This window comes from Chenopodium album, chromosome 27, assembly GCF_948465745.1.
Source record: "Chenopodium album chromosome 27, dcCheAlbu1.1, whole genome shotgun sequence".
Classification (NCBI taxonomy): domain Eukaryota; kingdom Viridiplantae; phylum Streptophyta; class Magnoliopsida; order Caryophyllales; family Amaranthaceae; genus Chenopodium; species Chenopodium album.
In genome coordinates, this window is record NC_137860.1 from 31,029,391 (window position 1) to 31,044,412 (window position 15,022).

General features: G+C 34.9%; 4 protein-coding genes across 6 annotated transcripts; 3 read left to right on the top strand and 1 right to left on the bottom strand.

Annotated features, from left to right (window-relative positions):
• The first annotated feature begins 2,810 nt into the window (after positions 1–2,810).
• On the top strand, positions 2,811–4,776 carry LOC145620041 (S-adenosyl-L-methionine:benzoic acid/salicylic acid carboxyl methyltransferase 3-like). The gene is made up of 4 exons (XM_081674695.1): positions 2,811–2,885; positions 3,218–3,622; positions 3,865–4,125; positions 4,432–4,776. Exons 1-4 carry the CDS (start codon positions 2,811–2,813, stop codon positions 4,774–4,776), a joined length of 1,086 nt encoding a protein of 361 aa, XP_081530821.1.
• Positions 4,777–5,872: 1,096 nt separating this feature from the next.
• LOC145621528 (AAA-ATPase At3g50940-like) lies at positions 5,873–8,271 on the top strand. The gene is made up of 2 exons (XM_081676260.1): positions 5,873–6,894; positions 6,988–8,271. The coding sequence occupies exons 1-2, from the start codon at positions 5,908–5,910 to the stop codon at positions 7,429–7,431; spliced, it is 1,431 nt and encodes a 476-aa protein (XP_081532386.1). The 5' UTR covers positions 5,873–5,907; the 3' UTR covers positions 7,432–8,271.
• LOC145621527 (bifunctional dihydrofolate reductase-thymidylate synthase 1-like) lies at positions 7,981–14,114 on the bottom strand. Of its 3 annotated transcripts, none has more exons than XM_081676258.1 (12): positions 13,933–14,114; positions 13,229–13,680; positions 12,759–13,146; positions 12,628–12,672; positions 12,342–12,407; positions 11,622–11,683; positions 11,458–11,532; positions 11,202–11,367; positions 11,005–11,128; positions 10,797–10,903; positions 10,580–10,705; positions 7,981–8,063 (listed from the first exon to the last, which is right to left on the bottom strand). In XM_081676258.1, exons 1-11 carry the CDS (start codon positions 14,002–14,004, stop codon positions 10,595–10,597), a joined length of 1,668 nt encoding a protein of 555 aa, XP_081532384.1. In that variant the 5' UTR covers positions 14,005–14,114; the 3' UTR covers positions 7,981–8,063; positions 10,580–10,594. The 3 variants fall into 3 exon arrangements, with proteins under 3 accessions (XP_081532384.1, XP_081532385.1, XP_081532383.1); XM_081676259.1 differs by lacking the exon at positions 7,981–8,063 and adding an exon at positions 9,923–10,001; XM_081676257.1 differs by lacking the exon at positions 7,981–8,063 and having other exon boundaries at positions 10,450–10,705.
• Positions 8,337–10,299, top strand: LOC145621529 (AAA-ATPase At3g50940-like). Its single transcript, XM_081676261.1, has 2 exons — positions 8,337–9,662; positions 9,743–10,299. The coding sequence occupies exons 1-2, from the start codon at positions 8,670–8,672 to the stop codon at positions 10,148–10,150; spliced, it is 1,401 nt and encodes a 466-aa protein (XP_081532387.1). The 5' UTR covers positions 8,337–8,669; the 3' UTR covers positions 10,151–10,299.
• Positions 14,115–15,022: the final 908 nt, after the last annotated feature.

Consider the following 15,022-nt stretch of genomic DNA (forward strand, 5'->3'; position numbering starts at 1 on the left):
TATATTGTCTCTTCTGTATCAATCTTCAATTGTGAAAAGGTAACAGAACATAATAACCAAATCCACAGTAAAAGTGAAAAAGGAAAGGTTCATATGTATATCTTGAATAAGTAAAAGGCTAAAACCATGAACATGCATGTAACACGTTTAGTCATATCACTTGCGAGTATATATTTTTATGAGTATTTACTTTTAACTTCTTATTTATAGCCCTTAAAGCTACGTTTACAGTCGATCAAATCAATTTCATTACGTATAGCTCATAAAGAGCACTTTCCTTGGTAGAGCTTATTTATGATTTCGAATAGAGTAAACAATGTGCTGTAGTAATTCTTTTTCTAACACTTTGTAAATTTATGTCTCTTTCTTCATTTGTGTGAAATGTAACATATATACATTTATTTATGAATTTTATTTCTAGTTTGATAGGATGGTCAAAAACTCAAAATACATACAAAAGTTTTGATGGAAGAAAAGAGAAAAATAATAAAATAAATCCCCAAGTAGCCAAGCAAGGAGAATATATGGTAAAGAGATGAAATGCATCTGTCTGTTAAGGGGCAAAATCTAAAATCTATGCCATATATTTTGTTCTACTGCATATGATGCAATATACTGATATATTCTCTGCTGCTAAAATTGTTCGAATTTTCGGTATCTAGATGCAAAAAAAGAACCAGACATTGAGAATTTTATGCCCTAAAGAATATGTCCTCCTTACCTCCTGGTGGATGGCCAGTATATGTTGATGATCTTCTTGGTAAAGCTGATGCACATGAAGGAATATTATAGAAGTCTGTCAATTTCAAAGTTCCTATTGTTCAAGTATCATAAATAGGTCCAATTGATAATTGTAATAAAAATGAAGATTTTTAAGTTCATGATGTTAAGTTGTTTAACTGTTTAAGAATCCGAAGGTCCGAAGGTTTAAGTGACACGAAATAAATCCATTTTATAACACAGTACAATATAAAGGTTGTAATTTATAACAATATCATGCAATGTGTGATGCAATGTTATTGAAGATTTAATACTAGTACTTTTATGTACTTTATACATAATACATACCCTATGTTTAGCACAATCCAAAAGGAAGTTGGTTCTGATATGATTTAATGAATGATCTCGAAGTTTTTTAGCTAATTAATTAGGTGAGCAGAAATATAAAGATCATAAAGGCAAAAGAATGCTGGTGTACATCCATGGATCGTACCTAATTAATTTGATTAAGTTCAAAGGAAATCCTTTAATCTTGCCAACCTTCTTTATTCAATTCTTTTTAAGGCTAGCTATTAGGAAGCCTATTATTAGCCATTTTTGCGAGACAATTTTATCTTAAGTATAACCACGTTAGCAAATGTTGTCGAGTTTAGGACCACCACTTTATTCACAATTCGTTGTTTCATCCAATAATAAGATAACATGTTGTAGATATAATGTCTTTTTATTGTGAAGATAAGTGTTGTCCTGAAATATCAAGTATGATTAGGAAGTTACGTCTTCCAATCTTAAATACTCCGTACTTCCTATTATTGAGTTTTCACTTTCACCTATGAAATTAATTTACCATACAATTACTTCGTGATGTCTTAGATGCTTGTTTATTAACTTACTTTTATATGTTTGAATTTTGGTAAATAAAATGATTCACTTTATTCTAAGGGAAAAAGATGATAAAAAGAGAGCAAAAGAATTAAAGAGAAAAGGCTAGGCCAAAGCAGAAGAGAGACCACATAAAAGTGGATTAAGGCTGGGGCATAACGTAAATTTAAGGGTTAAGGATCATAATTTTGAAACTCTATGAGCCAAGATCTGTACTAACCACTTAAAGATCTAGGCTGCATTTGTTCAGCTTTCCACTGGGTAATGTAGAAAGTAGAAATGGAGAAGGAATACTAAACAACTTAGTTTAAAGAATTACAGAGTGTAGTATTTACAAACAATTATGTTATACATAAAGGCTGGGAGGGGGGGGGGGGGAGAAAAGGGTCCGGGGTCATCTAATAAGCTCTTACCGATCAGCTAGTGAAATAGCTATGATGCATCTAATACAATCAGTTAGTCAAAACAGCTAATACTATCAGCTCTTGTCAATCAGCTAACCGTTAATTACCAAGCAGAGCCCTAATGTCACCCACTATATTATGGCACATGTATCACATTTCAAACTCCGTAGTAGTAGTACCACATGTATCGCACACACTCTTACACATTGTTATACACAAGAGGCTTTATTGGTCTCGGGTTCTAACTTAAATTTTATAATTTATGACGAACTTTCTAAGAAAACTATTAAAGTAATATGTCTTCATCTTATTTTATACTTTTGACTAAGAGGAAAATTAAAGATCACCTTGCAAAAGTAATGCAATAGTCTACTCCCAAATGTTTGGTAAAATCATGGTTATAAACTTACAATTAAATAAATAAGAATTGGACTTTGAATAGTTGAAAATTAAAATTATACTAATGTAGAACTTTTTCCTTAACCTTTAAGATGGGTAGTGGGTACCCTAGTTTTATGGGACAGTTAATATTGTGAAAGGTTTATTAAGAGCTTCAACAAGAGAGAAAGAAGATGAAATAGCAGAAACGTGAATCACTCGACACAACCTTTGCACTTATAGTACCATCACTCAAGTTTTAGGGCTAATTTAGTGAGCTTGTAGTATTTGCCTATTTGGTACGCATATATTTACACCTGAACTAGTAATATAAAGAGTGTATAGATATTATATGAGACAAAACTAAAAAAAATTATCATTAATAATACACTTAGACTAGAGAGAAAAGAATAGATAGGTGCTTACATGGAAGTAGAGAATGTCCTCCACATGAAGGAAGGAGATGGGCAAAGTAGTTATGCAAAGAACTCCTTACTTCAGGTTTGAACATCTATAAATACATTCATTTTTCAGATATAATAGTCACATGTATGAATTGAATGTAGTAAGATATTGAGATACATAAAACATGTAACACCTAGTTTGAAACAACATTCGCTTAGTTTGAGTAATTTTCATACTTGTCTCATGGGAAACCCAATCATGAAACGAGTATGAAAAATTGAAAATGACTCAAATGTTGTAAAATTTTCTTTCAATAAAATCATAAATGTATTGTACTAAAATTTAACACATACTGACATACATGTTCAGTTTACTCTACAGCTACCCCTTTAAGGCCATTTTTTTCTTTTCCTTGTTTTTTGGAGCAGAGAACCATGATAAACAAGGCGAGGCCGGTACTACAAGAAAGCATAAGAGATCTGTACCATGCCTTACAGCCAGAATGCCTAATGATGGCCGACTTAGGCTGTTCTTCTGGGCCTAATTCGCTGTTAGTAGTCTCAGAAATCATTGATATAATTGATGAGGAACGACAAAAGTTAAATCGAAAATCTCCTAAATTTGGAGTGTTCCTTAATGATCTCCCTGGGAATGATTTCAATGCTATATTTAACTTGCTCCCAAGCTTTTACCAGAGTCTAATAGAAGAAAAAGGCAGTGACTTCGGACCATGTTCTGTATCAGGAACACCTAAATCATTCTATGGAAGAATTTTTACTGACCAATTCCTTCACTTTGTACACTCTTCTTACAGTGTTCATTGGCTCTCACAGGTATAACCTACATCATATACAATACTACTGTAGAATGTCCGAAAACAATTGTCACATTATAATGAGAAGCATGACATAGAATCCCTTGATGCAGAGCAAGATCTGCTACTTCTAGTGCATATATATACAAAGAAAATGGAATTTTCTTCTTGAGAATAAGATTATAATACTTCGTATGTCTTTATTTTCTGCATATACTTGGTATGTTTATTCTTAACTTGGATGAGGGATTGCAATGGCAGGTACCAAGGGAATTGGAAAGTAGCACTGGAGAAGCATTGAACAAAGGGAATATATACATAGCAAAAACAAGCCCTCCAGAGATATTACAGGCATACTATGCACAGTTTAAGAGGGACTTCACTCTCTTCATGAGGTCACGAGCGAAGGAGATAATACCTGGTGGCCGTATGGTCTTGACTCTGCAGGGTAGCATTCAGAGAAATGACCCTGATTCAATTTGGGAATTGCTTGGCTCTACCATCCAAACTATGGTCCTAGAGGTGACTATGGTCTTATTATTTTCTTCTTAAAATACTTCTAAGTTTGCCAATATAACCAAAATGCCAACAAGTATAGATAAATTCTGACTTCTGATGAGGGCTTACAAATATTATTCACACACCTATATGTACAGATAGATATGAATAAGTTTGGGTAAAAAGTACATTTAAATATTAAGTTCATAATTAAAAGTTATAAGACTTGTAACTATGTTTGAGTCATAATCGACATTTTTATATATGACAAGATAAAAGGGTGACTAAATCATTACTAGAGCCATAAATAACACTTCTGGTGTTCTGCAGGGTTTGATCGAACAGGAAAAACTAGACAGATTCAACATGCCATTTTATGCTCCAACAGTGGAGGAGATAAAAAATTTAGTGGAGGCTGAAGGATCATTTTCTGTTAACAAACTTGAAACTTTTACAGTTGATTGGAGCGTTGACACAAACCAAAGCCTCGAAAACCGAGCCAAATTCATATCCAAGACTATAAGAGCTGTTACAGAATCACTCCTTAGAACTGCATTTAGTGAGGCAGCCATGGATGATTTGTTTCTCAGGTTCAAAACAATGGTCAAGGAACGTATGGCTCGAGAACAGAGTGAATACTTAAATATAGTGATCTCAGTGACTAAGAGGGATTAAAGCTGGAGTTTCCTAAACCTCAGAACAACTGTTATACACTTATACATATTGCTTAGATTGTTAAGGAAAAGAATTCTGATGAAAAGCCTTATTACATAATCGATAATAATGGTCAGAGTTTATTTACAATAAGGATACATACGACGGATGAAGTTTTTATATCAACTGTGCACCTATATTTATACAAGGATACATTTACCTTTTGTATCTTAATAGTTTAACTCCCAATGATAAACGTTAATAAATGAATTAGTAATATTTTTAAAAGTTTTATATTAGTATTATACATGTCTCATGTGTTAAATAAGAGTTGTACTATTTTGGAAGTTAAGGTTTCACAATAAAAAAGGGTTTCAACCCAAATTTTGTAAAAATGCAAAACTAATGATTTGAAATGAAAGAAAATAACACCCCCACCCCACCCCACCCCACCCGGCCACCCCCTTATGCGGTTCTAGAGTCGCATTTAAAAGAAAAGGTTATTGTAAGCATAAAAAATTACAGAGTATGACATTTGCTGCTCCTTTTGGTTCTTTTATTTTTAACGTTTCTTTAGTTCTGTTATTATTTCCAATATATTTTTGTAAAATTAACCTCATACCTACTTTCAATGCAACTATTCTCAATTACAAAATACGGAGTAAGTACTAACCCAAAGTAACTATTTTCATTTACCAAAATATTTATCTATTTTCATAGCATATATTCCCATTTACCAAACCTATTCCCACAACAAATACAATACAAACTTACAAAGTACATTTTACCTGCTCCCACAACATGATACTGTACTGGTTAGAAAAACTCAAACATAACATAAGAAAAAAAAAAAAAAAAAACAATCGGACACAACAAAGCGCCATCACTTCTGAACTTTCTAATTCAAAGTCATCAGGGTCAATTCTTAATTTATTACGTGCAGAAAAAGCTTATAGGAAGTACCAGTGAAACTACCCAAACCCACTACTCCCAAAAAGTTCAATTACTCCACATTAAGTTGAAATTTCCATTGCATATCCACAAGAGACGACCACAATCTCTATTAAAGTAAACACATTAGGAAAGACCAAATGCAGCACCTTAAAACACTCCTAACTTGATCTCAAAAACAAGATCAGAAAACCTCTCAAAATGTTAAACACCAACATCCAAATGCCTACTGTTAAAACGATCATCTCCACTGCTACCTCTGCTGCTGCGGCCGCTATGCTGATACGTAGCATTGCTAGAGACTATGTACCCAATGAATTTCAATACTACATTTCCTATAAAATCAGGGCTCTCTTTGCTTCTTTCTCCTCAGAGGTAACTATTATCATCAGTGAAGTTGATGGTATGGTTAGAAACCAGCTCTTTTATGCTGCAGACCTTTACTTGGGCACCAAACTATCGCCTTTAACCAACAGATTCCGAGCCACCTTGCCTATCAAAGAGATGAATATCCAATTTTCCATGGATAAAAATCAAGAGGTGATTGACATATTCAATGGAGTCAAGCTCACTTGGAAAAAAGTGACTAAACAGGTGAAAACAAAGAAGGCCAACGATGAGATCCAATACTACAACTTGAGCTTTCATAAGAAGCACAAAGACATGGTGTTCACCACCTACTTCCAGCACATCCTAGAACAAGCACAGGTGGTCAGAAAACAGAAAAGGACCCCAAAGCTGCACACACTGGATCCTGATTTAATGCGTAGGAGCCCGGGCACGGTTTGGCAATCGGTAAATCTAGATCACCCAGCAAATTTTGGCACTTTAGCCATGGACATGGAGATGAAGAAGATGATAATGGAGGATTTGGACAGGTTTGTGAAGAGGAAAGACTTCTACAGGAAAGTTGGGAAGGCATGGAAACGCGGTTACTTGCTGTTTGGACCTCCGGGTACAGGAAAGTCTAGCCTGATAGCAGCCATGGCTAATTACCTGAATTTTGATATATATGATCTAGAGCTGACTGATGTTAGGAGAAACTCTGATCTTAGGAGACTACTGATAGGAACAGCTAATAGGTCGATACTCGTGGTGGAAGATATTGACTGCTCTATCGACTTGCAAAAGACAATGAAGGAGCGCCAGAAAAACTTTCAAGATCCATATTTTCAACAAGGGAATGAGGTAAGTAAATAAGTAAAAGTTATTGAATATTATTCTAAGAAAATTTTTAACAAGTAACGGTCTAGAACTGACATTTTCCTATTCTATAACTAGGTAACCCTATCAGGCTTGCTTAATTTTATGGACGGGTTATGGTCAAGCTGTGGAGATGAGAGGATCATTGTGTTCACGACGAATCACAAAGACAGATTAGACCCGGCACTCTTGCGACCAGGTCGGATGGATTTGCATATCCACATGTCCTATTGCACCCAATCTGCACTCAGAACATTCTCTACAAATTACCTTGGCATCACAGAGCATCCACTTTTGACGGAAATTGAACAACAGGTGCAGGAAATAAAGGTCACCCCTGCAGAAGTAGCTGAACAGCTGATGAAAAGTGAAGACTCAGAGGAGGCATTGAGAATGCTAATGGATTTCATTGCTGAGAAGAAAAGCGAGGATATCAGAAGAACTCAGCAGAAAGAGGTAGCTGAAGTGGGAAGTAAGGAATTCGAAGAGGAGATCAAAGAAAGTGTTCAAATGCTGAATTAAGAATCTCTCCTTACAACTGCATTTAGTGAGGCAGCCATGGATGATCGTTTCTTAGGTTCATAATAAATGTCAAGGAATGTATGGCTCGAGAACAAATTGAATACTTAAATATTGTGGTCTAAGTGACTAAGAGGGATTAAAATTGGAGTTTCCTCAACCTCAGAACAACAGTTATACACTTATGCATGATATGTGTGAACGGTCAGAGTTTAATTACAGTGAGATACATCAGAGTTTATACATGTACTAATGTAGTGTTTTTTTTTTTTTTTTTAAATAATTATCAATTTAAGGCCGGTTCTGATTGACTGAGCTGAGTTGAGCTGAATATGAAGAGAACAGGCCCTTAGTATTACGTATGTAGCAGTAAGACAGATCAAGTTTTTACACATGGGAATAATGTTTTTACACAGTACTTCTAATGCAACTTTTCTTATTTTGTAAATACAAATTACAAATTACAAATTAAGTATTTACATAATCCCAAAGCAACTATTCTTACCAAAATATTTGCCTACTCCCAAGATAAATACTGCAAGAATTTCATTTATCATACTTCCAAAACATTTAAATTTAACGTAACTTTAGAAAAGAAACAGGGGAAGACATCGAAGCATTATCACTTCTGTGTTCTGTGAGTAAAAAAAAAAAAAAACAAAAAAAGCAACATCACTTCTGATTCTGAACTTTCAATTCATAGTCAGCACTCAGCAAGGTCAATTATTAATTTATTAAGTGCAGAAAAAGCTTATAGGAATTAACAGTGAAACACTGAAACCAACCAAAATCCACTACTCCCAAAAATTTCAATTACTCCATACTAAAATTAAAATTTTCCATTGTATAACCACATTCTCTATTCAAGTAAACACAATAGGAAAGACCAAATGCAGCACCTTGAAACACTCCATACCTTACCTTCAAAAAAAAAAAAAAATTACAAATATGAGATATGATATATTTTCCGTATATATCTTATTATAATATATTTAGGTTTATTTATGTTAACATAATATTTAAAGAAATGTTAAGATAATATTTAAAGAAAATATCTTTAGGATATATAATAATGTTAGTAAATCTTTAGGAATATTGGTTCTATCTTATGAGAGTAGGTTTTGTATATATACTCAATTTATTGATGAATAATAATAAAGCAATACAAACCATTTTATTATTTCTCCACCCTATTTAGGGATACCTGATTTCTTAAACAAGATCTGGAAAACCATCTCAATATGTTAGACACCAACATCCAAATGCCTACTGTTAAAACTATAATCTCCACAGCTACCTCTGCCGCTGCGGCCGCTATGCTGATACGCAGCATTGCTAGAGACAACGTACCCATTGAATTTCAAGTCTACATTTCCAATAAAATCAGGGCTCTCTTTGCTTCTATGTCCTCAGAGGTAACCATAATCATCGGTGAAGTTGATGGAATTGTTAAAAATCAGCTCTTTTATGCTGCAGAACTTTATTTGGGCACCAAACTCTCTGCATCAACCCACAGGTTCCGAGCCACCTTGCCTATCAAAGAGTCGAATATCCAATTTTCCATGGATACAAATCAAGAAGTGATTGACATATTCAATGGAGTCAAGTTCACTTGGAAAAAAGTGACTAAACAGGTGGTAACAAAGAGATTCAACGATGAGAGTCATGAAATCCAATATTACAACTTGAGCTTCCATAAGAAGCACAAAGATATGGTGTTCACCACCTATTTCCAGCACATCCTAGAACAAGCACAGGAGGTCAAAAAACAGAAAAAGACCCCAAAGCTGCACACACTGGATTCTGAATTAAGACATATGGGGGGGAGGGTTTGGCAATCGGTAAATCTAGATCACCCAGCAAATTTTGGCACTTTAGCAATGGACATGGAGATGAAGAAGATGATAATGGAGGATTTGGACAGGTTTTTGAAGAGGAAAGATTTCTACAGAAAAGTTGGGAAGTCATGGAAACGTGGCTACTTGCTGTTTGGACCTCCGGGTACAGGAAAGTCTAGTCTGATCGCAGCCATGGCTAATTATCTAAATTTTGATATATATGATCTAGAGCTGACTGATATTAGGAGAAACTCTGACCTTAGGAGACTGTTGGTAGCAACAGCTAATAGATCGATACTCGTGGTGGAAGACATTGACTGCTCTATCGACTTACAGAAGAAGATGGAGGCACGCCAGAGAAACTTTCAAGATTCATATTCTCAACAAGGGAATGAGGTAAGTTATTGAAAATTATTCTAAGAGAAATTTTAACGAGTAATGATCTAGAACTGACATTTTTCTGTTCTATAACCTAGATGACCCTATCAGGCTTGCTTAATTTTATGGACGGGTTATGGTCAAACTGTGGAGATGAGAGGATCATTGTGTTCACAACAAACCACAAAGACAGACTTGATCCAGCACTCTTGCGACCAGGAAGGATGGATTTGCATATCCACATGTCCTATTGCACCCAATCTTCACTCAGAACACTCTCTTCAAATTACCTTGGCATCACAGAGCACCCACTTTTGACGGAAATTGAACAACAGGTGCAGGAAACAAAGGTCACCCCTGCAGAAGTAGGTGAACAGCTGATGAAAAGTGAAAATTCAGAGGAGACATTGAGAATGCTAATGAATTTCATTGCTGAGAAAAAGAAAAGTGAGGATCTCAGAAGCACTCAGCAGAAAGAGATAGCAGAAGTGGGAAGTAAGGACTAAGGAGTTTGAAGAGGAGATAAGGAAAGTGTTCAAATACTGAATTAGGAATTATATGTTCCAGATAGTACACAATGCTATGACCCCCTAAGGAAATGTAATGGTAGTATGGGACTTTCATAATTTTGCAACTTCTATAAAGGATGTTTAGAGCTTCAAATCTTGGTATATCTTACTTTTTCTATTCATTAATCGTGTATCAACGTTCTAAACTTATTCCTATACTATATTGTCAAATGAAGGCAAAATATTAGATTAAGTGAAATCAAGGATCAACAACACAAAAACTCAGTACAGTAAATACATAAAACATATTGTAGCGACTTGAATACCTGATCAATAAAATAGGCAACTGTATACATGATTTTGAAAAGGCAACACGATAACATAATTTCAATTAATCAATGGCTAATATTAACATAACAAACTCACAGTCAAGAGTGAACTTTAAACTGCCATCTTCATTTCAATTTTCTGGTGAGGATCATAACCCACAAGCTCGAAATCAGTTGCTACAAAAGAATCTATATTCTTCTTCTCAGTGTTGATCTTCAAAGCCTGTTAAAATACAAACATTACCTAATAGCCTAAAAAAGAAAAGGTAACTATCCTATATCAAATCAAAGCTAGCTACACCACTAATGCTTACAGGAAAAGGTTTAGGCAGATTCTGTAATTGTTCTTGCAAAGGCGCAATATGGTTGCGATAAACATGAGTATCTCCAATGACATGGATAAAATCCCCAGGAATAAGATCTGCAATAAAGAAAATTTTGTTAAGCATATACATCCAATTATCCAAAATCAACAACTAGCCTGAGCAAAGGATAGATAAAAGTAGCTGCAAATATGCTTACCACAGACATGAGCAATCATACACGTCAATAGAGCGTAAGACGCAATATTAAAGGGAACCCCCAAGCCCATGTCTGCTGACCGCTGGTACATTTGACAAGATAGCTCACCATTTGCTACATAGAACTGTACAGAGAAAGTAAGCACCAAAGAAATATAAGAATACATAAAAGCAAATAACTTGAATCTCAACAAATACCTGAGAAAACATGTGGCATGGAGGCAATGCCATTAATTTAAGATCAGAAGGATTCCAAGCTGAGAGGATGATACGCCTGTCATCTGGCTTATTCTTAATCTTGTGTATAACATCTAACAACTGATCAAATCCTTGCCCAGTGTAGTCAGCATGCATGTTGGTATATCTGTAGAAGTAACAAGTAGACATAAGAGCTAACATCTGGCTTCTTCATGTGAAGCAACATATAAAAATCTCTCAAACATTATGGATCAACCTAGCACCAAAGTGCCGCCACTGGAATCCATATACAGGTCCTAGGTCTCCCTCTTCCCTGTCTGGTAGACCAATGCTGCAACAGGAATGGATGCATGTCAAGGCATATATGCAAAACAGTAACATATCACCAGACAAAATTTGAGCTGCAATTTTTTGGTTAACCTATCAAGATAAATTCTGGATGCATTTCCATCCCAAATATGTATGCCTTTCTCTTGCAGAACCTGAAAAAACGAAAACACTTGTTACACTGCTTACACCTTGAATTTCAGTTATCAAACCCAAAGGTCATTAAAACCATTATTGGTATAGACACTTGATGGAAGGAAGATAGTCATTTACTATGTACAAGATAGTGTATCTTATATGCAAGTGTATATATTCCTCTTAACCAGGATATAATATGTATTCATAGATGAATAGTCCATCATGCTTGAGCAAACTCTTCTGCATTCACTCTGGTGATTTATTGTGCCTTTCTTTTCTATTATCCATTTCAGCCTCTGAAATCTGGATGCCTAAGTCGATAAGGGTATGGCAACAGTCCAATGTTGTGAAGTGATATTTACATTTAACAATTCACTGAAATCTAGGTCAGAAATAGAATCAATAAAAAGTCTACCATGCAAAGCATCAAAAACTCAGAGGTTGCATCAAGGCAGGCTTGGAAAATTAGCTCATACTCCGTAGCATTAAAAACAGACTAAACAGTTCATGGTAATTTCCACAAAAAAGTAGCATTATGTCTTGAAGGCATCTTCAGCCTCGTATGAATCTCAGATAAGTATTAGATTGACAGCAAGGAAGCAGCATGTTCATTTAAAAAGAAAGCAATGTTGAATCAACAAAAATAAAATGATTCTCAGAGTTTGTATACAATACCTTGGCATTTGTGGAACCACTAATAAACCACAATAGTTCCTCTACAACACCTCGCCAAAACACCCTCTGTTTTCAAATGATAAAGATACTTGTCAGTATATATAGCATAAGAGTTCAAATAGATTTTTTTCCACAACTAGCATCCAGTATCCACCATATTAATTATCTTAGTCTGTATGAATGATCATATCAACAAGCCATTTCAGGAAAACATAAATAGCTAAAATCCTCAAAATATATCATAAAGAGAAGCAATAAGCTGGAAACTTAATTAGAAATTACATGCCTTGGTAGTAAGAAGTGGGAAACTCTTGCGCAGATTGAACCGCATCTGCAGGCAAAAACCATCAAATCGATAACTAAAGACCAAAACAAAAACTATATAAGAACTCAATATAAACAAACAGCTTGATGTACCTGACAACCAAATGTTGATAGGGTCCCAGTCCCTGTCCTATCATCCTTAAGATTCCCACTGGACAGGATCTCTTGAACTAGCTTAAGGTACAAATACTCCTGATGTCTATCAAATACCATTTGAGGCAGGAAGGAGAAGTCCTGCACCTCAAACTTACTAGGTAGTAACTTGTTAGTATTGATTTGTGTACCAATATCAGCCGCAGTCCTTCTCACACGGACATATGTAACGAAAGAGTGTCGTATATTGTTCTCAACTAAAGGAAAAGACGAATACCAAGGCTGAAACAAAGAATTATCCACAGTGGGCATAAATGTGTCACACTCTATATCGGTCTCAATCTCTGTAATATGAATCGCATCGCAAGCTGGAGCATTGAGCGCCTCCCTAAATAAACAAAGCATTAAACCCTTTATGCAAAAGATACATTCCTACTCAAATTTCATGAAAACACAACATAAATGCCAACCTCAAGATCTGACCACCACCAATGACAAACACCCTCTCAATCAAAAGATCATACGGGCGCATTCCCAACAACTCCAAAGCAGAACTGATGCTTCCACAAGTCACAACATCATCCAAACTTCCAACATCATAATCTCGAGAATGAGTGAGAACGACGTTAAGTCTACCGGGCAAAGGCCGATTCTTACGAGGAATACTCTCCCATGTCTTTCTCCCCATTATAACAGCATTCTTTTTCTCAGCATTAGAAGTTTGCAAAGTAATATCCTTAAAAAATTTAAGGTCAGAAGGCAATTTCCATGGCAATTTTCCATCTTTACCAATACCCATTTCCTTAGTTGCCGCAACAACTACTTGGTATCCCCTTCTCAAATCAATTTTATCATTGCTTGTTCCATTACTAACGTTTCTAATCTCACTAGCCATCGAAACGGCACAAAAATCGAGAAATTTCTGCAATCGAAAAACATTATTTTTTTACAGAAATCCGATATGATGTAACAATTTCACTCTTTGAAATTGAAATTATTGACAAATCAAAGTAATTCAACATAAAATTAAGCAGTAATAAAGCAAAATTCATGAATTAGATACTGTAATGAACAATATTAACATTAAAAAATTGAAATTTAGGGTTTAAGCATGAAACAATATGCAATTACTAATTGATGTTATTGGAAAAATCAGATCGAAAGAGAAGCTTACCAATCGTAATCTGATAGTAGGGATTGAATTAATTGATTGAATCGCAGCAGCAATTTTGGGGTAATAGGACATGAAAATATGGTGAAGAAAGAAGTGAGGTTTAGACTTTAGAGGAAGAAAGGGCGCGCAAATTCGCGCCAAATTACATGTTTAGACTTTTAGTTATTGGATATTTGATAAGTTTTTAACTCTTTAAAGTAAGCCTGTTCACGGATCGGATATCCGATCCGAAATCAAAATTTGATATCCAAATCCGTTTTGAAAAATTCGGATATTCGATATTTGGATACCCAAAATTTTCGAATCAGATGCTTCGGATATCCATTATCCAATATTAAGTAAAATTGTTATGATTACTTTCGAAATTTCACTAATTTTACCATTTTTTTATCGCTAAGTTGAACAAAATATTTTAACAAAAATAGTAGTCCTTTTGCAATTAATATTATCATCAAATATATTAAGAATATTACAATAAGTTAATAATACAGGGTTAGTTTTATATGAACAATTTAAAATTTTATATATATTTCACTATTTTAGGCTTTATATTTCGGATATCTTTCGGATATCGGATATCCGAAATTATGAAAATTAATATCCAAATCCGCATCCGATATCCGGTTTTTCGAATCGGATATCCGATCCGAAATGAAAACTCGGATCAGATATTCAAAAATTCGGATCGGTTGCGGATCGGATTTTCGAATTTTCGGATCCTCGGATAGTTTTGTACAGGCCTACTTTAAACCAACTTTTTGTTGTGTATGAGTGGGTGTACCTCACCATCTGTGTTCGGACCTTGTTGGGAGTGTGTGAAGAATTTATCATACCCTCCCTCGAGTAATTTTTGTGTTATAAATAGGAGTAAATTACTAGGAGTCTTACATATAACTATATAAGAGCATCTATGCTGGTTGTATAAGATAACTTGCTTGCAAATAACCAAATATACTATGGAGCAGCAACATACTTGTTTTTTTTGGAGTTTAGAGAGCTATAAAGGCGGGGTGATGAGAATCGATCCCAAGATCATCTGAAATCGGAAGGGGAGTTCTAATCACTTAAGGTATCCCTCACTCATTGAGTG